At 41.2% G+C, this 23,363-nt stretch overlaps 6 protein-coding genes across 7 annotated transcripts; 4 read left to right on the forward strand and 2 right to left on the reverse strand.

The window, feature by feature from the left end:
• Nucleotides 1–70: 70 nt before the first annotated feature.
• Nucleotides 71–1,993, forward strand: LOC309705189 (uncharacterized protein). Its single transcript, XM_082530816.1, has 4 exons — nt 71–702; nt 797–869; nt 969–1,071; nt 1,263–1,993. The coding sequence occupies exons 1-4, from the start codon at nt 407–409 to the stop codon at nt 1,949–1,951; spliced, it is 1,161 nt and encodes a 386-aa protein (XP_082386942.1). The 5' UTR covers nt 71–406; the 3' UTR covers nt 1,952–1,993.
• Nucleotides 1,994–2,892: 899 nt separating this feature from the next.
• LOC309704893 (uncharacterized protein) lies at nt 2,893–5,628 on the forward strand. Its single transcript, XM_082530383.1, has 4 exons — nt 2,893–3,470; nt 3,666–3,802; nt 3,910–4,015; nt 4,102–5,628. Exons 1-4 carry the CDS (start codon nt 3,200–3,202, stop codon nt 4,794–4,796), a joined length of 1,209 nt encoding a protein of 402 aa, XP_082386509.1. The 5' UTR covers nt 2,893–3,199; the 3' UTR covers nt 4,797–5,628.
• Nucleotides 5,629–5,722: 94 nt separating this feature from the next.
• LOC309704892 (uncharacterized protein) lies at nt 5,723–7,929 on the reverse strand. 2 transcript variants are annotated; one of them, XM_082530382.1, is made up of 4 exons: nt 7,648–7,929; nt 7,424–7,542; nt 6,903–7,008; nt 5,723–6,802 (listed from the first exon to the last, which is right to left on the reverse strand). In XM_082530382.1, exons 1-4 carry the CDS (start codon nt 7,922–7,924, stop codon nt 5,913–5,915), a joined length of 1,392 nt encoding a protein of 463 aa, XP_082386508.1. In that variant the 5' UTR covers nt 7,925–7,929; the 3' UTR covers nt 5,723–5,912. The 2 variants fall into 2 exon arrangements, with proteins under 2 accessions (XP_082386508.1, XP_082386507.1); XM_082530381.1 differs by having other exon boundaries at nt 5,723–6,805.
• Nucleotides 7,930–8,278: 349 nt separating this feature from the next.
• On the forward strand, nt 8,279–11,429 carry vac14 (vac14 homolog). Its single transcript, XM_082530379.1, has one exon. The coding sequence runs from the start codon at nt 8,282–8,284 to the stop codon at nt 10,652–10,654; it is 2,373 nt and encodes a 790-aa protein (XP_082386505.1). The 5' UTR covers nt 8,279–8,281; the 3' UTR covers nt 10,655–11,429.
• A 2,005-nt stretch (nt 11,430–13,434) lies between these two features.
• On the forward strand, nt 13,435–17,165 carry trim35-13 (tripartite motif containing 35-13). Its single transcript, XM_082531038.1, has 6 exons — nt 13,435–14,173; nt 15,059–15,154; nt 15,252–15,482; nt 15,579–15,601; nt 15,672–15,790; nt 15,880–17,165. Exons 1-6 carry the CDS (start codon nt 13,766–13,768, stop codon nt 16,416–16,418), a joined length of 1,416 nt encoding a protein of 471 aa, XP_082387164.1. The 5' UTR covers nt 13,435–13,765; the 3' UTR covers nt 16,419–17,165.
• slc27a1a (solute carrier family 27 member 1a) lies at nt 16,481–23,292 on the reverse strand. The gene is made up of 13 exons (XM_082531037.1): nt 22,878–23,292; nt 22,438–22,605; nt 21,945–22,339; nt 20,392–20,559; nt 19,712–19,781; nt 19,517–19,608; nt 19,328–19,437; nt 19,005–19,214; nt 18,791–18,917; nt 18,549–18,686; nt 17,886–18,050; nt 17,617–17,763; nt 16,481–17,529 (listed from the first exon to the last, which is right to left on the reverse strand). The coding sequence occupies exons 2-13, from the start codon at nt 22,602–22,604 to the stop codon at nt 17,372–17,374; spliced, it is 1,947 nt and encodes a 648-aa protein (XP_082387163.1). The 5' UTR covers nt 22,605; nt 22,878–23,292; the 3' UTR covers nt 16,481–17,371.
• Nucleotides 23,293–23,363: the final 71 nt, after the last annotated feature.

The raw sequence follows: 23,363 nt of genomic DNA on the forward strand, positions 1-23,363 counted from the left end.
GCGTAGTCCTGAACAACAACCACGACGTCAAAGGCGTTAAAAAGTAAACGTAGGTTGCAATGAGCAAATCGCCCCGGAAGCTGTGGTAACTTTTACAAATCAACAATCATCCCTGATGTCAAAACAGGACTCTTTGTCAACATTAGCGCTAATTTTAAAGTTTTGTTTGTAATTGCGATGTTTCCTCCCAGCCGACAGATGGAAACACTGAACCCACTTCAGCCCCACTCGAGTTTTGGAGCGACACTCACGCGCACCTCGAAGGCATGCACATGCAGCTTTTCTCCTGCATTACATTTCAACAACATTTTTGCTGTGGCCATTAAGACCCCCGTGACAGCGTCAGGTCGTTCGCGTGATACTACTGGACCGTGACAGGAAAGCCAAAACAAAACAAACAGAAATCATGTCGACAGTCTTCTCTTTCCAGACGCAGCTCGTCTCCATCATGGATGCGTTATCCAAAACAGCTGTAATGGAAATAAGCAAACTGGTCGAAATCGAGTCAAAGATGCTCAAGATCGAGATAACTCGCGGGCGCAACGAAATTGCCTCGCTTACAGAGAAACTACAGCTGATGGAGAAGCTGCTTTATATGGCACAGGGGGGCAGGCAGGATGCGACAGAAGTGAGCTTAGTTGGAAGGGACGGTTTAGAAAACGGAGTACTGGAGACTGAAAGGACAAGACTTGAAATTAAAAGGTAGGTATGTTGCTTTGTGTGTATATTATGGAACGTAGCTGTTTGCTGTGTTCTTCTTGCTTGGTGTGTTTAATCTCAGTGTTTTTCATCCTAGTGAAATCCCGTGGGAAAGTTTTTCTTCTGAGACTGGCAGTTTGCATCAAGGTGAAGAGTATGCTGCAACAGAAGTAAGTCTGTAATAACCAGCCATTTATTTCTTGTTATCATAGCTGATTACTCTGTGGCTGATATTTATAATCAATGCCCCCCCCCCCCCGTCTTATCAGCTTCCAAACCAACCCAAAGAGCACCCAGAACTGGTAGTGGTGAAAGAGGAGCCATGTGAGGTGGACAATGGAAACACTCAACAAGACAGGACAGCTGAAAACAGTGACTATAAATTTGCTTATTATGTCGGATTGCACAGCTGTATGTGAAATTCACGAGGACTTTCAGTAACCATGCTGGATTTGACTTTTCTGCTCATCATAGTTGTACAAAATTGTCATAACCTTCTATCATCAAGGTCATTTCTACAAAAAGAAAATCTGAATTTTAACTTGTACGTCTACTTTCAACAGGAAGAGAAACAGTCACAGACGCCCAGAAGGCTCCAAATGTGATGCAGCGTCCCAAACACATTGCAGACCACCAGCAGCCACTGTTTACTGATAGCTTTGTGCCTCTAAGCTCCCTGCCATCTTTCAGTGAAACAGTGAGGAGGGAAACGCACTGGAACCCACAGCTTACACCTGCCGACACAACCCTAGAAGTTGGGAAAAGCTTGGCTCAAAATATAACCTCCCAAAGCTTAAGTGTGCTCAGAAATATGAAGCTTCATAACTTGAGGAACTCAACCACTAAGAGGTTTGGCTGCTTGCAGTGTGGCAAGAGCTTCAGATGCTTTAGTCAGCTTGAAATACACCAGAGAAGCCATACTGGGGAGAAGCCGTTCAGATGCACACTATGCGGAAAGCGATACGCACAAAAAGGACACCTGTATACACATCAGCGTACGCACACTGGGGAGAAGCCGTATCGTTGTCCTGTTTGTGGAAAGGGCTTTATTCAGAAATGCACACTCGATATGCATCAGCGTACACACACTGGAGAAAAACCCTTTGTTTGTATCAAATGTGGCAAAGGCTTTACAAAGAACTGCAATCTGAAAAAACACCTTGCAGTACACCTTGATCCTACTTCAAATGTATATGGTAGTGACTCCAGTGCACCAATGTTTAGTGGGACATTTGTAAATGGAACCTCTTAAGACATCAATCATATGTAACATCTGTATTTTTGTTCTGGAAAATAAAGTTATATTTGTTCCAGAATTGAGTTTTTGATGCTTGCTTTTCAAATGGTTTAATATTTTGGATGCATTTACTGTGTGTGTGTGTGTGTGTGTGTGTGTGTGTGTGTGGTTTAAAAAAAATTACTCTAAGTTACACAGTTGCATATTTACATTTTTAAGTCAGGGAAACACAAGTAAAGCATTTGACAGCATTTTCCTTGGGCTGGCATTACTTGAGATGGTTCAGACCCACAACAGAAATTTGTGACTTGTCCATACCCATCTGAGATTGTGGGCTTAATGTTATGTTTATATTAGTTAATTAAATTAGCTATACAGATATATGCTGTGTGTACGCTATATAATAACTATATGCGGTGAAAAAATGGTTAGCAATGTTGACTCAGAGTAAGAAGGTTAGTGGATCTTCATCTAAGTCCTTCTTGCTGTTAGGAAACATTGCTATCCAGTGGACCACTATGCCATCTATATCACCCATTCACAAAACAATCATAATTAAACAGAAAATATTCTTAATCTTAAAAAAATCTGAATTAAGGATTTTAAAGTGCTTCATTGTTACCACTAGAGGGAAGTGATTCTAATAGAGTGATTTAAAAAGCCATATCAATGAAACTATTATCATGCCAGTTTCTACTATTAACTAACAATCACAAAATGAATGAATGAATGTTCTTCATAGTGACACTCATTTTGCTAAAAGTCACACCGATACTTATCATGCTGGCAACAAAGTTGTGTTGCAGATTTTAACAGTGACCGAGAGAGGGCGCTCAACATTACTGTGTATATTCTAAATAAGTACAGACGCTGTGAGAATAAAATAAAAAGATACATTTATTTGTTATACTTTGCTCGTTGTATGTGAATTCACAGTGGTTCCTTGCCATCGCAGGGCTGTGAATTGCACGGACAGTGTGGTGGAGAGGTTGGCAATAAGGTGTGATTTTAAAGAGATGTCTTTATTTCCACATATATTGTTATAATAGGGAGATAAAACATCTGTGCAGGCAGAAAACATATTCTAATGCTGCGTTGAATTTTCCACTGTGTTGTCTTCAGCAGCTTGGGGGTGGGGGCGAAGAAAGCGTGTTCCCACAATTCCTTGCGGCACAGCTGTACATTTCACATTTGATTAAAGGAGCTGCGTTCCTACGCTGAGAATCGTTTCAATATTTCCAAATACTGAGCCTCGCTGACGAAATGATGTGCGACACCACAAACCGCAGTTTTAGGACGCAGCTGGCCGTTATTCTGGATAAGCTAACAAAGGCGGCTCTGGTTGAAATAGGCAACCTGGCTGATGAGTGCTCCTCCGTCCTTCACACCGAGATATCCTTGCACAAGACGGAGAACGAGGCGCTGAAGAAGAGGTGCTACTCTTTGGAGGTCCAGCTGAGAGCAGCGAGGGGGGCACAGACGTACCCCGAACACGTCAACAACAGCGTCAGTCGCCGGGATCGGCACCCTGCAGGTAAGAAATCGGTGCAGACTGGTACATACCAGGGGGCTTCCACATCCTGCATGATATTTATAGTATGGGGCTAGAATTACAGTGGACCGAATAGCTTTATTGCATATAATCTCTTCTGAGATTCTACTCTGCACTGCATACTGGTGATCATCATTCTCTAGCAAGTCCCAATGTTGCATGTTTCTCTTCTTCCAGAACAGCACCAACCTGCTCCAGCCATTGATGGAGTTTTTGGGAAGGACTGGTGCATGGACCTGTGGAGAGAAGAGAAGCTGCCCTCTCAAAGAAGAGAACCAGTGGAGACTGCCGCTACAACCAGCATGGGAGCTGCGGTTGGTGAATCAGTTGGAGTCTGGGTTTAAGTTTTGTATTTGTAACAAGCAGCAAACTAGCTGAATGATTGCTGTGTTCATAGCTACTTGTCATTTCTTGTTGGTAGGCAATCAATATGATGGAAAGAGAACCTGATCTGATTTTTGTCAAGGAGGAGATGTTTGATGATTATCCCATTGGACAGCAGAGGAGGCTCACAGACAACAGAAAAAGTAAGTGCATATTAAAAAGACACCAAACACAAGTCATAATCCCGTCCTGTGTGTGTACTGGTTTACAGTGGCTCTCTTTTTAACAGTTGTTGGGATGTTTGAAGAGGACAGCATGCTTCAAAGATCTGTTGATGATCTCCAACTTCACTCGGGGGAATTGAACAACTTCTCTATGACGACTGACAGTGAAATACAGCAACGCGCACAGCCGACAATTATGGACAAATTAATAGACGATGCGGCGATGGGCGCTCTGATTAACAACACAAATCCTCCTTCAGTTGCCACAGAATACTCAGACTATACGAACAGTATTCACATGAACGCAACCAAAGAACTCAACCTTCAGGAAAAACCGGTGAAGCCAACCAAACAGTTTGAGTGTTTATTTTGTGGAAAAATATTCAACTATTTAAGCAGCCTGAAAGTCCACATTAGGCGACACTCGGGCGAGAAGCCCTTCAGCTGCCCAGTGTGCGGAAAGAGGTTTGCACAGAAGACGTACCTGAAACTGCACCAACGTGTGCACTCGGGTGAAAAGCCGTACAGCTGTCCAGACTGTGGAAAAAGTTTTTCTCAGAAAAGCTCTTTGAATATACATATCCGGACACACACGGGTGTAAAGCCTTATAGCTGTGTGGATTGTGGGAAATGTTATGCGTACAAGTATGGTTTAAATCACCACCAGTGTTTTAATTTGTCGGTCAAACCAGAAGCTTTTGACAGAAGTGCTCTCAGTATCACCCACAGTTGCTCATCATCTGCCAACATGTCCATATAACCCTCAACGTGGTTTAAAAACATTATGAAGATTTGAAATACTTGTTCTATTACAAAACCAACTTTAATGCCCATGTGGTTATCATTACTGCTCATTCTTTGGCACGCTTTTAGCTTTGTTACAAATGCAAATTCAGCAACAGCCAACAACAGTATGGAAAATGTGTCCTTTTTTAAATGAGCCATTAGACTGATGGGATTCAGTTTGACAGGTTGGAGTCCCCAAGACATTTCACATCACGCTTAACAAGGAAATGATCAAAAATGAGAGAGAACTTCTGATCCATGATGAAAAAACAAAAACAAAAAAAGCTTTGCTGGCTTCTCATCCATGCACGTGTAACATGTTTAAATACCTCATGTTTCAGACCACAAAAGGCTTGCCCAAGCTGGTGGCAAAATAATTACTTTAGGCAGGTTCTCCATGATTTGCACATGTGTAGCATAAACCTTCAAACTACCTCTTCACATCAAAATAGAAGTAGATTAAATCAGTTTGTGTCATGTTTTATATTCCACATATGCCTAGACTTATGTTTAGGCAACATACATTGTTTCTTTGAAAAAAATGTTGATATTTAAAAAAAAAATGCTTGTGTTTGTCATATAATATTTGAATGAATTCCAAAAGGTTTCAAGATTAAGTAGTGTTACTGTTTGAAATAAATATTTATATTGTGTTGAACTGTCTTAATGTCCAAACGGAGATTTACAACAAATGTTCCTGTAATAATTGCCCTGAACAGTCTACGCTGACCCAGCTCAGTGAATTATATTTACCAAAGAAAAATCTGTTCCTGAAACTCCTCCCCTTTGTACTCACATGCACGTTCATCGTTATAAACCTTGTAACTAAAACTGACAAATTTGTGAGTTTTGAACAAAAAAAGCAATTTTAAAAAGTAGAAAATGTAAGAAATTATATCATAATGTAAACATTTGCATTTTATTTGTAAAGTCAAAACACCAAACTACTAAAATATTTTTCTTCCATACAAGAGTTTTTAAGCACAACACTACAGACTACAATTTATTACAGACGTAACATTAACTATCCTTTTGCTAAAGTTTTAAAACCGTAGAAGAGGCGTCAAAGTTGATAAGTTACTTCAGTTTGTTACTGACTGACTGCTGCTATCATGTTCTTCACGTGTCTCCTAGGTATGGGCCTCTCGCCTACAACCTCTCGATTTCTATGTGCCATTAAATGATGGTTGAGGTTCACCTTCTGCGTGAAGGTTTTCCCACATTTAACACAGCGGAACGGTCTCTCGCCCGTATGGATGCGCAGATGACACTTCAGATTGCCTTTCTGGGTAAACCCTTTCCCACATAAGCTGCACCTGTGGGGTTTCTCACCTGTGTGGACAACGTAGTGAATCCTCAGAGCTGATGGGTTGGCAAAGCTCTTCCCGCACAACTCGCACGACTTACTGATTCTGTGAGATGGCACTGGAGGCAGGCAGCTGTGTGAGTTTAACTTGTTCCTGTGTGGGAAGTGTTGCTTACAGATGCTGCAAAAGTTTGACTTGTGTGACTTCATGTGGTGTGTTAGAGTGCCCTTGTGAAAGAATGTCCTGTTACATATTTGACAAGTAAATCTCTCTCTGTTTTGATTTCTGGAAGTTTCTGTGTTACGCACATTAAAGTCATCGTGAGACTCTTTATCCACAGCAGAGTCTTTTTCTGTACTGTCTACTGGCATTGTTTGCTGCTCCTCATGGCTGGGCCCAACTTCAGTAGTGTTCACTGCTGGCTCCTGCTGGCTTTCCTGAACAAACTGAACATCATCATCATCGTTGTCATCCTCTTCGATTGGAATGATATGAGTGCTGAAAGCTTCTTCTGTATCATTGATGGATACCACCTGCACAGATGGTTCTTCAATACCACCCACCGATACAACCTGTTCCCCATCTTGATCAAAAGACAGACTGCAAGTGCTGCCATCGAACGTGTAACCAACAGAAAGTTGCTCTGATTCCTCAGCCACGCTGTCTTCATGTTCTGCTGCACAAAAGCAAAAATTCAAACACTGAAAAAGCTACTAAAGCTGCTACATCTGCAGGGTATATTCCCCTGGCTAAGTTCTTCTTCCCTCACTTACCTTCTGTGCTGAGCGTTTCTTGCTGGCAGCGACTGACAGCATCCCCCTCGTAGTCTTCCTCTTTGATCTCAGTCACAGTTATTTGGTCAGATAGTGCTGTCACAGACTACAAAACAGAAAACATCCGATCCTAAATTGTAGTTTAATACAGCAATATGTTTGTAACAGTAACGCTTTGTCAGTTGTAACTAATGATGAAATGATCAGCAGCAAATTTTGATATAAAACCAAAACAAAAAGATGCTGTGGAAGATGTGCACGTGTTTAGATTTTTTAATATCATAAATACGCCATATTATTCCAAATGAATTGTTTAGCATTACTTTGTTTACATTTTATTATTAAACACATTTAAAATAAGGTCTGCTTTTCAATGTGCATAAGCAGAATGTGTGTACCCTGGTAATCAGTATTCTATATTAAACCATTTATATATGTTGCCTGTCTGGAAACTCTGTTATAAATTGCTCATAGGCATAAAGACAGCAAATACGTCATACCCGAGTCTAACTTGTTCTCACCTTATCAGGGGACTGTGGTGAGTCTGTGTATCTCTGCAGACTGTACGGGTCTCTGTCTTTCCATAGATTCATGCACCAATCTTTCCCAAAGATTCCCTCTATGGTGGGAGGCCCAGGCACTAAAGAAAGGTCAAACAATAAAAGTATGAAATAAACACACAACGAAATACAAAAGTGATGGCGATCACGAAATCAGATTTGCTTTTGCGAATAAATTCAGCTACCAGCAGCATCCTCGTCTCTGAAGCACATAGTTTGCACACCCACACTGCGATAACTTTTGCACAAACTAGGGGCGTCGCTTCTCACTATAGTCAGCTTGCACTCCAGGCTGTTTACTTTCTCTGCCAGGGCTGAATTTGCAAACAGGAGCCGAGACAGCTCCTGCCGCAGCTCAGCCGAGTCTTCGTCCACAAGTTTGCAGACCTGGCTCAAAGCAGACCTGGCCATCGTCTCCATGATGGACGAGAGCTGCGAGTGAAAAGAGCGGCGGCTCGCCATGGCTGCTGATTGTGGCTACGACACAAACAGCTCAGAGAAAGTATGCTTAAAATCCAACGTGCGATGTCGTTAGCTAGCAAAGAAAACGAAAACGCTCATTGGCTGAACACGTAACTAATCAAGCTAATCTGAGGTAACGATACACACAAAGCGGGACCCAAATAAATGTTGCAACTGTGACGTATTTCCGGTGGATGTAACCGGTCAGCTGCGTTGTATTAGAAAGCTTCCTGGTTTAGCAAATGAAAGCAGAAGCAGCTGACTGTCTCTTCATCAAATTAATTAAATGCAATACGTTTCCTCGCATATCGACGCAGATTTGAGCAGACCGCATCCGGGACCAACGCAGCTGCGAAAATGAACACGGAGAAAGACTTTTCGCCGTTGACGCCCAACATCGTCAGGGCTCTGAATGATAAACTGTACGAAAAGAGGAAAGTCGCAGCTCTAGAGATCGAGAAGCTGGTGCGGGAGTTTGTGGCTCAGAACAACGCCACTCAAATCAGACATGTGATCCAGATTTTAGCCTCGGAGTTTGCCCTCTCTCAACACCCGCACAGCCGGAAAGGGGGTCTCATTGGACTGGCAGCTTGCTCCATCGCCCTCGGAAAAGAGTCGGGTCTGTATCTGAAGGAGCTCATTGAGCCTGTACTCACGTGTTTCAATGACTCAGACAGCCGCTTGCGCTACTACGCCTGTGAGGCCCTCTATAACATAGTCAAAGTGGCTAGGGGAGCTGTGCTGCCCCACTTCAACCTGCTTTTTGATGGTCTCAGCAAACTTGCAGCAGATCCTGACCCAAATGTAAAAAGCGGATCTGAACTCCTTGATAGACTACTGAAAGACATTGTCACCGAAAGCAACAGTTTTGACTTAGTGGCATTTGTTCCACTGTTGAGAGAGAGAATCTACTCCAACAATCAGTATGCCAGGCAGTTTATAATTTCTTGGATTCATGTTCTGGAGTCTGTGCCAGACATCCACCTGTTAGACTATCTCCCTGAGATCTTGGATGGGCTCTTCCAGATCATGGGGGACAATAGCAAAGAGATTAGAAAGACCTGCGAGGTGGTGCTTGGAGAGTTTCTAAAGGAGATTAAGAAGATTCCCTCTACTGTGAAGTTTGCTGAGATGGCCAACATATTGGTTATCCACTGCCAGGCTGCAGATGAGACCAAATTAACAAATGATCTGATCCAGCTGACAGCTATGACATGGATGAGGGAGTTCATCCAGCTTGCGGGCAGAGTGATGCTTCCGTACTCTTCTGGCATCCTGACTGCAGTGCTGCCTTGCCTTTCCTATGATGACAGAAAGAAGAATACTAAAGAAGCTGCTAGTGCTTGTAATTACAGTCTAATGAAACTGGTCACTCCTGAGGATGATGAGGAAGAGGAGGAGGAAAGGCGTGAAAGCACAGGGTCACCATCTAAGGAAAATGACAAGCCCAAAACAGAGACAGACAGCAATGATATGCTGAATGCATCCCAGGAGTCTGTTAGTTTCAGCAATATCAGTTTCTTCACTCCAGCAAGTGCTGATAGGCCTCAGGTAACTCTGGACCTGGATGGCATTGTTCAGGTGTTGGACCGCCACCTTCATGACTCCTCCACTGGCATGATGACCCGCATAGCTGTGCTTAAATGGCTTTATCACCTCTACATCAAGACACCACGCAAAATGTTCCGCCACACAGACAGTCTCTTTCCCATGCTCCTGAAAACTCTGTCCGATGAGTCCGATGAGGTCATACTGAAAGATCTGGAGGTCTTAGCTGAGATAGCATCATCCCCTGCTGGCCAAACAGACCAAAATTTGTCCTGTGACAACGCTGACAATAAAGTGGTGCTCAAGGTACCAGAGAGTGTGAAGCCTGCACAGCAGTCCAGCACAGGATCCAAGGGGGTGGACTCATCCCCCTCCACTCCCAGTATGAACTCTTATTTTTACAAGTTCATGATCAACCTGCTCAAGCGTTTCAGTCTGGAGAGAAAGCTTTTGGAGAACAGAGGAGCTTTCATCATCAGACAGTTGTGTCTGTTGCTTCATGCAGAGAACATCTTCCACTCCATGGCTGACATCCTGTTGAAGGAGGAGGACCTTAAATTTGCATCCACCATGGTTCAGACACTCAACACTATCCTGCTCACCTCAGCTGAGCTCTTTGAGTTGCGCAACCAGCTGAAAGACCTGCGCACTCAGGAGAGCTGTGCTTTGTTTTGCTGCCTGTATCGTTCCTGGTGCCACAACCCTGTGGCGACTGTCTCACTTTGTTTCCTCACGCAGAACTACAAGCATGCCTATGATTTGATCCAAAAGTTTGGAAATCTCGAGGTTACAGTTGACTTCCTGATGGAGGTCGACAAGCTTGTACAGCTTATAGAAAGCCCCATTTTTACATACTTGCGTCTGCAGCTCCTCGATGTGGAGAACAACCCATACCTGATAAAGGCACTGTACGGTCTGCTGATGCTGCTGCCTCAGAGCCAGGCCTTTCAACTGCTCTCCCACCGCTTGAGTTGTGTTCCCAATCCAGAGCTCATGAGGACTGTAGATGAATCCAAGTATATGGACTCTAAACAGCACGTGGCTTCCAGACGTGCCTCTCACGCTCAGGTGGATTACAGTGAGCTGCTCCAGCATTTTGAACGTGTCCAGAGCAAACACCTTGAGGTACGACACCAGCGCTCTGGGCGTTCCTCTGATCACCATGACAGGAAGCTGATGTGAAGTTATTATACCATAGTAGGATGAGATTAAAAAAACAAATATCAAGGAGTGAAATAATAATATGGTTGTAAGATGAGAACTGTTACTGAAGCCAAATAGTATAACAATAGTAAGTCAAATTGTAAGTGTTTGCTAATGAAATACTAGGTAAAAAAAAATCAAATAATCAGAATATGTATTTAATACAGCACACTACAAGGCAAATTAATAGTTAATTTCTTCTGTGTAAATTTAGTATGGAAAATGTACATAGTTGCTCATAACTCATCTAATATTGGTCATATTAGGCAATATCTTGAGTTCCCATTATACCCTGTCAGTTTGTTTTTCTTTTTAAAGGTAAATTAAACATTCACTATGTTTCGTGTTAAACTGACAATCATTTACTTTAATCATTTATTCTAGAGTTAAATGGTGCACAAGTAATTCACCATGTAATTCAATTTCCACGTGAGCCACTGTATTTCTGTGGTATACTTTGTTTAGTAGTACTACTAGAGTTTATGTTCAGTTTGGCCTTAACCTCACTTCAGCCAGAAAAGAAATCTTTTTAAGATTGACTGCGCTAAAGTAAGACTTCAAACTTGAAGGAGCTGATGAATGGTCTCTGCTGTTGTTTTGTTTCACAACAACTTACTTACACACTTTGAGCATTTAATTCTTTTGCTTTTTTTTTTGTACAGTGTCTGTTCTGCTTACTCATCAATGCTCTTTTGTCTTTCCACATTTGTCATTCCAATGTGAAAATGATTAAAGTGGACCATGTGATTCGAAACATTTCAGTGTTGTTTTTAAAATGTCTTAAAATAACAAATAATTACTATTTTGTTAATAGTCAGACATTTTCTTTTAGAAAGTTAAGCCAACTTTTGCACCATATTTTCAGTATTTAAATTATGTTTGAAGAGAAGGCGTTCTCAGTTTTGGTCACATTGGGACACTGACTGGGAGTTATTCTGTCATAATAGGCTGTTAATAGTAAAAAAAACAACAACAAAAATCCCCTCTCACCCCTGCTGGCAGTCAGTCCTTCAAGATCATGTCCTCTACCAGAGGCCTGGGAGCTTGAGGGTCTCTTAGCTGTTCCTAGGACTGCTCTCTTCTTAACAGAGATCTTAGATGTTGTTCCTGGAATCTGTCATATAAAACAGAAAATCCTTCTTTTTTGTTTTGTGTCAAAGAATTTATGTGAATTTATAAACAGTCTAGTGTTAACATTACATTACATAACATTACATATATTACATACTTGTTACTATCATTATAAGTATTATTATTGCTATTACTATTACAATTATTATTTTAGTCTTGGTTAATTGCTTTCCTCACTGTTTTTCTATTCTGTTTTAGGCCTGTAAGTGTATTGTTAATACCAAACCTTTTCTAGGATCTTACTTACATAAGGAATTCCTTAATTATTCCCAATGTTAATTAATTCTTCTACCAGAAAATGTATTTTAGTGCTGATCTTTGTACTTGAAAGAGGGAGTGACAGGATACACCCTGGACAGGTTACCAATCTATTGCAGGGGCACCTAAAAACAGTTTTCACTTAATCAATTATAATCATCGTGGCTCATACTTTGTCTTTTTTCATCACATACATACAAGAGGAATATTTTCACTTGTGTTCTTTAAATTTTACATTAGCCTAGCTTGAAACCTTCCTTTCATATGTGTTAATTTGTGGTGAAACTAAAGGCTCTCTCCCACTCTATTTGGCTACAAGGGGATACTTATTTGTATGTAATACATGCACAGTGATACAGATCTTTTTGGTACTGAGTTAAATTTCCAAATGGTGGATGATTGCTGCTGCAATGTATGTGGAAAAGCCTTCTTGACTAAAAGTGTCCTCTCTATTTTAAAGACTCTCGACTTCACACATCCATAGTGGCAAGCACATGGTGACAGATTTTTCCCACTCTATGTAGCTGATCAGGAGTGAACTGTAATACCTTCAAACCTCATCATGTGACTGAACACATAAATCCACAGAGCAAAGCAGCAATAATGTGTTTTCCTAATTATTTTGATCTCATCCATTTAGAAACCATTTACAAGTGAGTATCACTGTAAACAGCTGAAACATGATTACAGAGCAAACTCTTACATGACTGTAGTGTTTATATATATGCAGTATGTGTGTGTTTAAGTTTGTTGGCTCTTGTGTTGCTATTAGTGTCTGAACTGCTACCCTGGCTCTGGCATGAGCACAAATCAAATTTTCACTTTGGCATCTCAACAAGAAGGCAGGCGGCTAAAAATAAAATTAACCCACTTTATTTAATGTTCATGACCAAATTAATCTCAAAGTTCACACGGTTTGCTTAGATGTGTTAGGAAGCTTTTTAGGCAAAGGTGGACATAAAAAAGAAGCAACATCTTTTTCACTCCATCACTAATATAATAATTGGACTACAAATTCCTCAGAAATCCCTGTGCCCTTTTCCCATCAACACACTCAACCTAATTTGGGGTGGGTTGATTGTTCTAATAAGAAACAGGCCAGCTTGCTTTTATAGATGTTTAAAATGGACAAATCCACCGCCATGACCACCATGTGACTGTTTGCACACCTTTTTTGAAATATAAGGACTACCATAAGGGATATGGAAAAATGATGTGTCACTTCCTAAAAGCCTCATGTCCAAAGCTAAACTTAACAGAGAAAAAATGTTCCAGTGTTGATGACTTCTTTCTATTTATACTCCCACCCTGAGTCTTATTTTGGACCTTGTTTCTTAGTCACCTCTTTTATTACACACAGACTTCAGAAACTTCTCAAATAACTAGAGGCGATAATAACATAAGTGTAATGAGAAGATCACCGAGGGTGCAGCTACTCTATCATCACTATTCTCCCTTCTGTCATCCCTAGGATTATATTATTTGTGCACATCTGAATAGATAAAATCTCTTTGATAAAGCGATGTTTTTTTTCTCAGAGGTGGTGTTTATTTGAGAAAGCACAATCTGCATGCACAACACAACACAGCATGCCTGTGTGAGCTGAGATATTAACACTTATTTCTGAGGCTAAGAAGTAGCCGTCCAGCACATGGGAGTGGCTTTGGATCCTGTCATATCATCAAAGCTCTGTGTAGAAGAATGGCCACCAGACGTGCTCATACTGAGGATGACCTTTCCTGCCCAGTGTGTGGACATATTCTAAGTCAGCCTGTGGTGCTCACTTGCAGACACAAATTCTGTAAAGCCTGTCTGAAAGACAGCTGGGACACACAAGACAGTGGGGATTCACATTCACACTACTGTCCTCTTTGCTGGCGCCGTTCCTCTATGGATCAAATAGTCGTGAGCACTGTGCTCGAGAAGGCCTGTGAATCCTTCAAGAAGGACAGAAGCAAGAATGACCCAGAGGCTTGCAAAGAGCATGGAGAAAAGCTCACACTCTTCTGTGTGGAAGACTTAGAGCCAATTTGTGGTCTATGTGGGAAAGCAGCTGCACACTCTGGGCACCGGCTTTATGCCATCGGGGAAGGTGCCCATGACTGCAAGGTAAGCATGTTAAGGTCACAGGGATACTCAGACCATTTACTTTTTGCAAACATAAGTTGCACGGTTTAATTAGATTTCCTTATCTTAAACATAAATAAATTTGCACAAAACAATCTCTATCTGCAAATGACGCAATGGATAATGAAAAAAATGTTTGTTGATGTATCAGCCACAGTGTTTGCAAGGTAAATGACAAGTCAATGACTACAACCTAAGATTAACAATAAGGTTAAGCCTGTGTAATTAAGGATATGAAAATATTTCAGAAGTCAGCCTCAAAGACTGTTTATCACTTTATAAACAGGTGATGCATCATGTTGTACCTCAACTGTATTTTAATTGAAATCTTGTCAAAAAAAAGAAGTTTTTTCATTACTTTTGACTTTACTCTTCTGAACTTCTTTTGTATTTCTCATAGTCTGATATGCTGATACAATATGTGTGAAGCTTTTTTTCTGACAGTGTTCATTAACATTCTAATAATAGATTTATATATTTGGTTTACTGTTGCTATTGCTGTGCGAAAAGAACTGAAACTTGACTCCCACACGGTTTCTCTGACGCCACATTAACTCTACTCATGCCTTCTTCTGCCTGGTCTCAAGACCAGTAAACATTTAATATTTATCTGGAAAATAAAACTATAGGAGCCTATATTATACTCCTGTTTGGATGCTTGATATTGTTTGTGTCACCAGATAAAAAGATATTTGTCTCTTAAAGCCAATGCTGATGTAATGTGCAGCTTTGCACTGACATGGAATGCTGCCATGAAGGGTATGCAGCAGCTGAAAGCCCCGCTTTGTGCTGGCAGATTGGCCACCTGCCAGAGTGACCTTGTTTTAAAGAGTTGATGGCCTGTCTTTTTTTTTTTTTTTTTTAAAGGAGGAACTAAAGAGTGCACTCTTACCATTGAAAGAGAAATTACAGCTGTACAAGAAGACAAAAATGGTCTGTGAGGAAATGGCAGAACATGCCAAGGTACTGTTGGTTCCATCAGTTCCAAATGTTGCTTTGGACTTCAAAAAGAGCCAAGGTGCGGAAGCAATGATTACTCATCAATCATGTGTCTTTCCAGAACCAAGGTGAACAGACTGAAACACAGATCAAACAGGAATTTGAAGCCCTTCACCGTTTCCTTAAAGAGCAGGAGGCTGCCAGACTTTCTGATTTAAAGGCTGAGGAGGATCAGAAGAACTTAATGATTAACCAGACGATTGAAGAGATCAATGGTGAAATGGCATCTCTTTCCAACACCATCAAATTAGTTGAACAGGAGATGTCAACTCAAGATATCCCATTTCTTAAGGTAGACCAGATCAATTAGAACAGCAAGCTGACTGTAATGTTTTTATATATTTGAAAGTATCATTTGATTAATGATCCTCTTTATTTTTACTTTCAGAAATACAAGGAAACAATAAGGAGGTAAGTGCTACCACATCCACTTCAGCTTATTAACAATATTCACAAATTAACTGCTCGAGTATCTTTTCAGAACCTGGCAAAGTTCTCCCGATCCACAAATGGTATCTAGTGCTCTGATTGATGTGGCCAAGCACTTGGGCTCTCTGAAATATAAAGTGTGGGAGAAGATGAAGAGGATAGTCAAATACAGTGAGTTTCACACACAGAATTTGTTTACCAGTTTTACTGTCATGCTTTTATGCCAATCACAGCACCAACTTCTTACTTATTTCCCCAAGCTCCTGTGATTCTGGATCCGAACACAGCAGCTAGCTGCTTCATCATCTCCGAGGATCTCGCAGTTGTGCAGAACTCTACCCAGATTTTCAAGCTCCCAGACAACCCAGAACGTTTTGACGTCAGTGCTGAGATGCTGGCCGCTGAGGGCTATTCCTCTGGACGCCATAGTTGGGATGTAGAGGTGAATGACAACACCTACTGGGTGGTCGGGGTAGCCAGTGAGTCAATCAACAGGAAGGGTAAACACATTCTAACACCAGCAGAGGGATTCTGGACTATAAGGTTTCGCAATGGAGAGCATAAAGCCTGCACAGCACCGTGGGAGCCGCTCAACATGACCAAGAAGCCGGATGTGATAAGAGTGGTTTTAGACATGGACAGAGGCAAGGTGACCTTTTACGACCCTAGACAGAGAACACCCCTCTACACCTTCACAGATATTGTCACGCCTAGAGCCTTTCCTTACTTTTGCACTGCTTGCAAAGAGCATCCACTGAAAATTCTACCCTCACGGATATCCTTATCAACAGAACAGTAAATCAACTTGAAGACATTATGAAATTGTTCTGTAAACTCTGAGGCTCTTCATAATGATCCAGGTTACAGTAGGATATTAAAGTAACCTTTAATTGCTTTAAACAGACACAGTTTAAAATCTTTCATTTGAGTTAAAAAATTTCCAACAGATCCATGATTGTGAATATCTTCCCAAGCTTTACAACTACATCTTACAACAGTAATGAGATTTTTTACACAATAACAGTTACTATATGTGACCTAGTATCGTATGATGAAAATATCACTTCTGTGATTTCGACACACAGTTAAGCTCATATTAAAAAATAAAGTCATTAAATACAGATCTTAGTTTCTTAGTTTCATAAAAGGCACATAAAACAGCAATGCTGGCATATTTGTAAACAAGTGTCCTCAGAAGTTCAGATTTGACAAGTGGGATTAGTTTCCCATTGCAATAAACATGTCAAAGATAAAAATGTCAAGGGTGGGTGTTCAAGCTAGTAGCCACATACACTGCATGTTGAACTCTGGTCTCTTAGCCTCATTCATACACACAGCAATAACACAAAACTATTGTTTAAACCTATACAGAATTAATCTTGCAGCACAGTTTATAAACAGGTACATACCATGTAACAAAGTTTAACCTGACTACCCTTTTTTCCTACTCACATTAATGTAAGATTTCTACTCCACTCTATGTGCGGTGATGCTCAGATTTTAAAAATGGACAAAGATGCTATTAAAGGGAATAAATGCCCACACATCATGTTCTGGTGTGTTACTATACAGTGTTAAAACATCATCTGTTACAGTACTCTCTCCATGTCGGAAGCCCGCTCAGTCTCTTCCCTGCAACTGTGGTACATCAAGGCTGAGTGATGCACACACTCCTATATCCGTATATTACTCATTCTCTGAAAAGTAGCTGTTTAAGTAAGGGTCCCTGACTGCCCTGCTAAAGCCTCCAGATCATAAAGACATTCTTCCCTCGACTATAGCGTTGTATAGCTCCTCATTCATGGCCTCGTAACGTGCACCTCTGGTGTTTAAAAAGTAGATCTTGTCATTCGTGAGTCGTGGGTCGAATCCCTCCCTCTGCAGCCTGGTTTTCTGGATTTTAAATGTACCTATACAGAAATATTGATACACACAGATTATAATTTGTTTTCATATGTAGTCATCAGTGGTAGCATAAAACTAAAGGAGCATTTTACCAGTGGTGTCTACATGTGGGGAGATTCTCAGGAACACAGGGCGAGCATACGGAGGAAGAACTCGTTGGATATCCTGCAAGAAATTGCTGCAGTCAAAACTCCCCGTGGCATCTGCAATGGCAGCCATGCCTGCCTTACCTTCCACACCTGGAGTTAAGCATAGAAATAAATAGTTGTAGTATTGAGTTCTTTTAAAATCACTAAACAATAAAGGGGAACTACATAGTCCCAATGCAATGCTAAAGGCAGTTAAGTACATGAACCATTACCTGCCACTGCCACACCATACACTGCAACATCAGTTTGACCCAGAAGATTGCTTAGTATACCCTCAACCTCAGTGGTGGAGACGTTTTCCCCTCGCCAGCGGAAGGTGTCCCCACTGCGATCCCGGAAGTACATGTAGCCCAGCTCATCCATCACTAACACGTCACCTGGGGTGGAGGTAAAGCAAAGTACCTGTGCGGTTTTTACAGCTATTAATCACTGACATGAGTTATTTAAACTTCCAAGTTTTGTTTGAATAACAATTACCTTGAACACTTGAAAAACACAAGTTTAATGTAGCAAATTTTAAAAATGTGATGTGCAAGCTATGCAAGCATAAACAATGACAGGCAGAAAAATGGGTGAAGCTCCCACTACATCGATAATCAGCTGTAGCAAGGTGGATGTCACAGTAAAAGTTTATATATAAACTCTGAAAACAAAACTTTGTGCGAGACATCATTATCAACTTGATCATATGGTAATTTGCTGATTTTGCCAGGTAACAGGGAGAAATGACTCCAGGTGATCTGAATGATCTGAATGAACTTAATCTATTTCCTGCCAAGCCGACTGAACTGCAGTAGACTTCATGAATGTTTGTTTAGAAAAGATGAGGGACAATAATTTCTTTATAGGTGCATCAAACAAAAATTATTCCCAACCTGATAAATAAGCAGAATCATTTTTCTTGAAGACATTGTGAGCGATCTTCTTCTTTGTAGCATCCTGGTTAGCATAGCCATCAAAACGCCTTAATGGGTCTTGTTGGTTGATGCGGCCTACCAGAAGGCCTGGTTCCCCTGCAAGGCATGGAGGACTATAATTTAGCACTCTAAGAAGACCAGCATAGGTCAAAGACTCCCAAAACCCTTCAAGTTGTAACTGCTGTATAGATGTTCAGTACCAGGGCGGCAAGGCACACAGAACCCACGGCTGTCCCGAACAAGTTCCATAGTGTCTTCATCAACCCTCACCAGACGGATGGGGTACACATTGGGAAGAATACGGCTGTTGAATCCACAGGCTCCCACCTGGCAGGATAGAATTAGCTAAACTCTGATCCAATTAACATTGTAATAGTGAGGACATGCATGTCAAGTTACATGGTAGTTGCTGACCTTGCCATCCATGTTAGCAATGCTGCAGTTGCACTCGGTGGCCCCATAGAACTCGCCAATCTGCGCCACCCCAAAACGCTCCATGAAGGCTTCCCAAACACTGGGGCGCAATCCATTTCCCACAGCAAGCCGTACTTTGTGTTGCTTCTCAGCTGGCCGCACGGGCTGAGACAAGAGGTAGCGGCAGATTTCCCCAATATACTGCACCACCTACAAGCCGAGGGAAGAAAAAAAAAATCTTATTGTTCAAAACATCATGGTTTATGAATAACTTCAAAAAAACTATTATAAATGCCATACTAATGAAATCAATAGGTGCTTACAGTGCAGTTGTACTTAATACAATCTTCCCAGAAGCGGCTGGCAGAGAATTTTTTCTTCACTACAACAGTGAGGCCGTGGATCAGACACTGGCCAACTCCAATAATGTTTCCTGGAAAGAGAAGAAAACTTGATCAAACCTTGAAGGTGAAACTGTAGTCATTAAAAATCTGTAGACTAGCACCACATACCTGCTGAGTGATAGAGAGGCAGGCAGTCATAGACAATGTCATCAGAGCGCATGCGAAAGGCAAAATACCCAAAAGCAGCAATTCTGTAATAGCTGTCAAAGAAAACAGAGATTCCCAGATAAACATTAAATGTATTAACTTTGAAGAAAGGTGATTTTTTTTTTCTTTTGGTAGTGATTCTTCAAGAAAACATACCGACTGTGAACCACAATGGCAGCCTTGGGCAATCCTGTGGTCCCCGAGGTGTAAATATAAAATAGGCGGTCTGCAAAACAATAGAATATAGCATAAAAATGCACCCTGCAAATTTACATAGTGTTTTATTTACTGCTGGGATGGCATTTTGGAAACCAATGCATTAAAGAACTGAAAATGCAGACATCGTTTCTACTTTGCTTAATATTTCCCTTTGCAATTTCATCTGAACTGTTATGTAAGGTATATCTGAAGCTCACACCTTTAATACTGGCTTATATGTTAATTCATCTAAGACAGATTTACCACTGGGCTAGGAAATGGTTTATTAATATCCAGACTGGACAGTGCAAGCAAGTCACTCTTATCTGCTCCAGACAGCTGTCTAAGAAAAATAAATGCAACTGTCATAAAATGACTCGCATTATTAGCCAAGTATTTTCCTTATCAGGCTTGAGATATATAATTACTGGAAAGTAATTTTAGTTTTGAAATAGCAGTGTGAGAAAAATGAATTACTATGGCGCATACACTTTGGGAATTCAGAATCAACCAAGAACCAAAGGTTAACAGCTACACACACTGTAAGGAAATTGTTTAAGAAGGCATTTGAAATGGAGTCACTCATTAACATACAGATTAAGTGTCAGAGTGAGAGCTGAGTTTAGTGAGATACTCACCATTCATTCCTTTAGGGGGAACACAAGGCGAAGGGGAATGTTTAGGTGCAGCAGCTAAAATAGGGTCCAGAGGTTGAGCAGCAAGACAGGCTAACTGTTCTGCACTGAGGTCTCCTGTACAAAATCGTACCATGGACTGGCTCATGGTGGAACTGATGTCCAACATAGCTGGCATTCAGGAAGAAACATAGTTAGATATAAAAAGGGGATATAAGTCAACTCAGTTCAGACTCTCTAGATTGTATGTGTGTGATCATAAAGTTGTCCAACACCATTAGATGATTTTAATTCAGCTAGTGCTCTTCACGGTCATAACCTTGGGTAGTAATTCACCACAATCTGCTATTATTAGATCACTTCTGAACACTTATGTTTTGATCACTTGGTCTTCTGGGATTCTCATTCGCCCTTTAACTTGAATTCCACTTTGGTAAAGGGGAAAGTTGCAGGGAATCTAATCACATACTTGTGTATGTACAGCCAAAAATTCCTGGCATTTGCCAGTTTGACACAGTTGCTGATGTTTTCTCTCTGTGCAAGTTTGAGATTCATGGGATCCATGCCACTTGTAAATGATCAGAATAGGACCTCCACTAAGTGATTTAAAAATAGCACTGGAAACTAACTAAAGAGCTCAAGGTCGCACAATTGAAGGAGAGATCAGCCAAATTCATATCAGGTATTGTCTCTGGCTTTTAGAAGTTGTATTTAAACTGCGTTAACTAGCTTCACCAAGAATTTCACTGGCAGCATGGATGCCAACGACAGGTCCAACTCGTCTTACATTTCATAGGCCCTGTCATTATTATTGTTTGTTTTACAGCAGGCTGAGGGTCGCAGATGCGGATACTGCCAATATTGTTGTGACGGTGCGGATGTTGTCCAAGATAAGGACAATTCTGGACAATACCCTCCACCCACTCCATGAGTGCCCAGTCACAGGAGCACGTTCAGTGAGAGACTGAGATTACCTAAATGCACCACTGAACCACACAGGAAATCATTCCTGCCTGAGGCTCTCTCTCGGTACAATTTCTCCATCTAATGCACAGTACACAGTGCAATAGTTAAAGCCTTAATATTTGCATATGCTCTACAGTGACAATAACAAAATAAAGTTTTACAGTTTAAAGTTTAGAGTACAGTGTCACTCATATATTTAATCTCTGTAATATTCTGGATATTTATAATTGAGCTATTTCTTATACTTTGTAACTTTGAACTAATCTAAAATATTACAGTCTGTTACTGTTCTTATTGTCTTGGAGCAACTGTAACTACATCATTTCCTTAGGGATTAATAACATATTCTAAAACAGATTGAGTGTGAACAACGACACTACCTAAGATGACCATCTACTATACCGTTACAGATATCAAGCAAGGAATCTGTAGCTGAGACTAGCTGTATTGTGGGTGCAAACATAACACCTGTCCCTTGCTGACAGTATAATACTGCATCACAGATTTATACAAACAGCTCCATTTATACAAAATTAAAACAAATACTCATTTTATGATCAGCTCTCTCTACATCATCTCTACATTCTTACCATCCGCCAGCTCAGCTCCGAACACAATCGCCCGTGACTCTGATACCCCGATACAGTGCAGAAGAGGATCACAGCGGAGACTAAAGTTGATGAGTGCAGCTTCCACTCCAACTTTGGCCAAACCCAGCCAAAGTGCCACCTGTAATGGCCTACTTTCCATGAAAAGGGCCACAACATCTCCGGAGACCCATCCTTGACCTCTCGCCCAATGGGCGACTCCATTTGATATCTCATCCAGCTGGGTGAAGGTCCACATTTCTCCTGTGGCCTCATAGATGAGAGCTGGTTTATTTGGGTGGAGTTTCACTGTCTGGGCGAAAATGGAAGGAATATTGCTTCCATGGTGCATGTAGCGCCATAAGGCCAGCTTCACTCTCATGAGCACATACAAGCCACTGGGGAGTGTGACAAGAAAAATCAGGTCTAAGCACAAAGATGTATACAGATATACACGCAAATGAGTCACAACTTGATGTAGATGTCGTTAACTTACTTGAGGTCTCTCTTGGCCGTGCGTGCTGCAATGTAGAAGTATTTCCAGCTGCTTGTGCCTAGATATACCCCAAGACCTGCTGCCAGACTCCAGGGCCAGGACACCCCGAAGAGACGACACAGTCCCATGGACCCCAGAGAGGCTGAAACACTCGCTGCATTGTGCATTCTTGTCACAGTATAAAAGGAGAAAGACGAAGCGTTTAGCAGAAAGAAGTGGCTTGAGCTAAAGCCTACATGAGTTCCACTCTGGAGGCTTAAAGTACTACAGTTGCAGGTCAGTACACACGAGAAACTTTTGCAGGTTGTAACTAACGCATTACTCCACTGAACGGAGATTACGTTTTTAAAGAGAATTCAGCTCAAATTTAAGCATCGTGTGTGAACAAGCGGCATTTAAAGAACCACTGTTTACTCACAAACTTTAAACGCATAACTTACCTACAGGTCAATTAGACAGAAGCACTGTCACCTTTCACCCGATAACCTCGCAGGTCGGCCCGCCTTATTATTTAGAAAACCAGCGGTATTTCAAATCGTCCTTCCGTTTGTTGGGAGCGTCGAGAAAGTCCCCAATGAAGCGTTTTCAGGAAAATCCGTATTATTTTTTTCCAAGTCTTAGCACACTTTTACTTCTTACAGCGCAGTTGTGCTCAAGTATTTATTAGTTTATTCAAAGTACATCTATAAATATGTCAAACATACGTTAGCGAGTCCAGTCACGTGTCCTCTACGAGCCTGCGATTATAATTTGTGCCCAAGTGGCACAAATGTGAATGAGAACAGTTAAACTCCAGCTGAATGTGGCTATTTTCTGTACTCCATATTGAACAGAGTCGCTGCCACAGAAGCACCACCCACCACGGGCGTTAACCTTCTCCTGCAGGTCCGCTATTTGTTAAACTCACTGCTTGTCAAGCTTTTCTC

The sequence above is a fragment of the Aulonocara stuartgranti genome, assembly GCF_965226115.1.
Source record: "Aulonocara stuartgranti genome assembly, chromosome: 4".
In the NCBI taxonomy this organism is placed as follows: Eukaryota; Metazoa; Chordata; class Actinopteri; order Cichliformes; family Cichlidae; genus Aulonocara; species Aulonocara stuartgranti.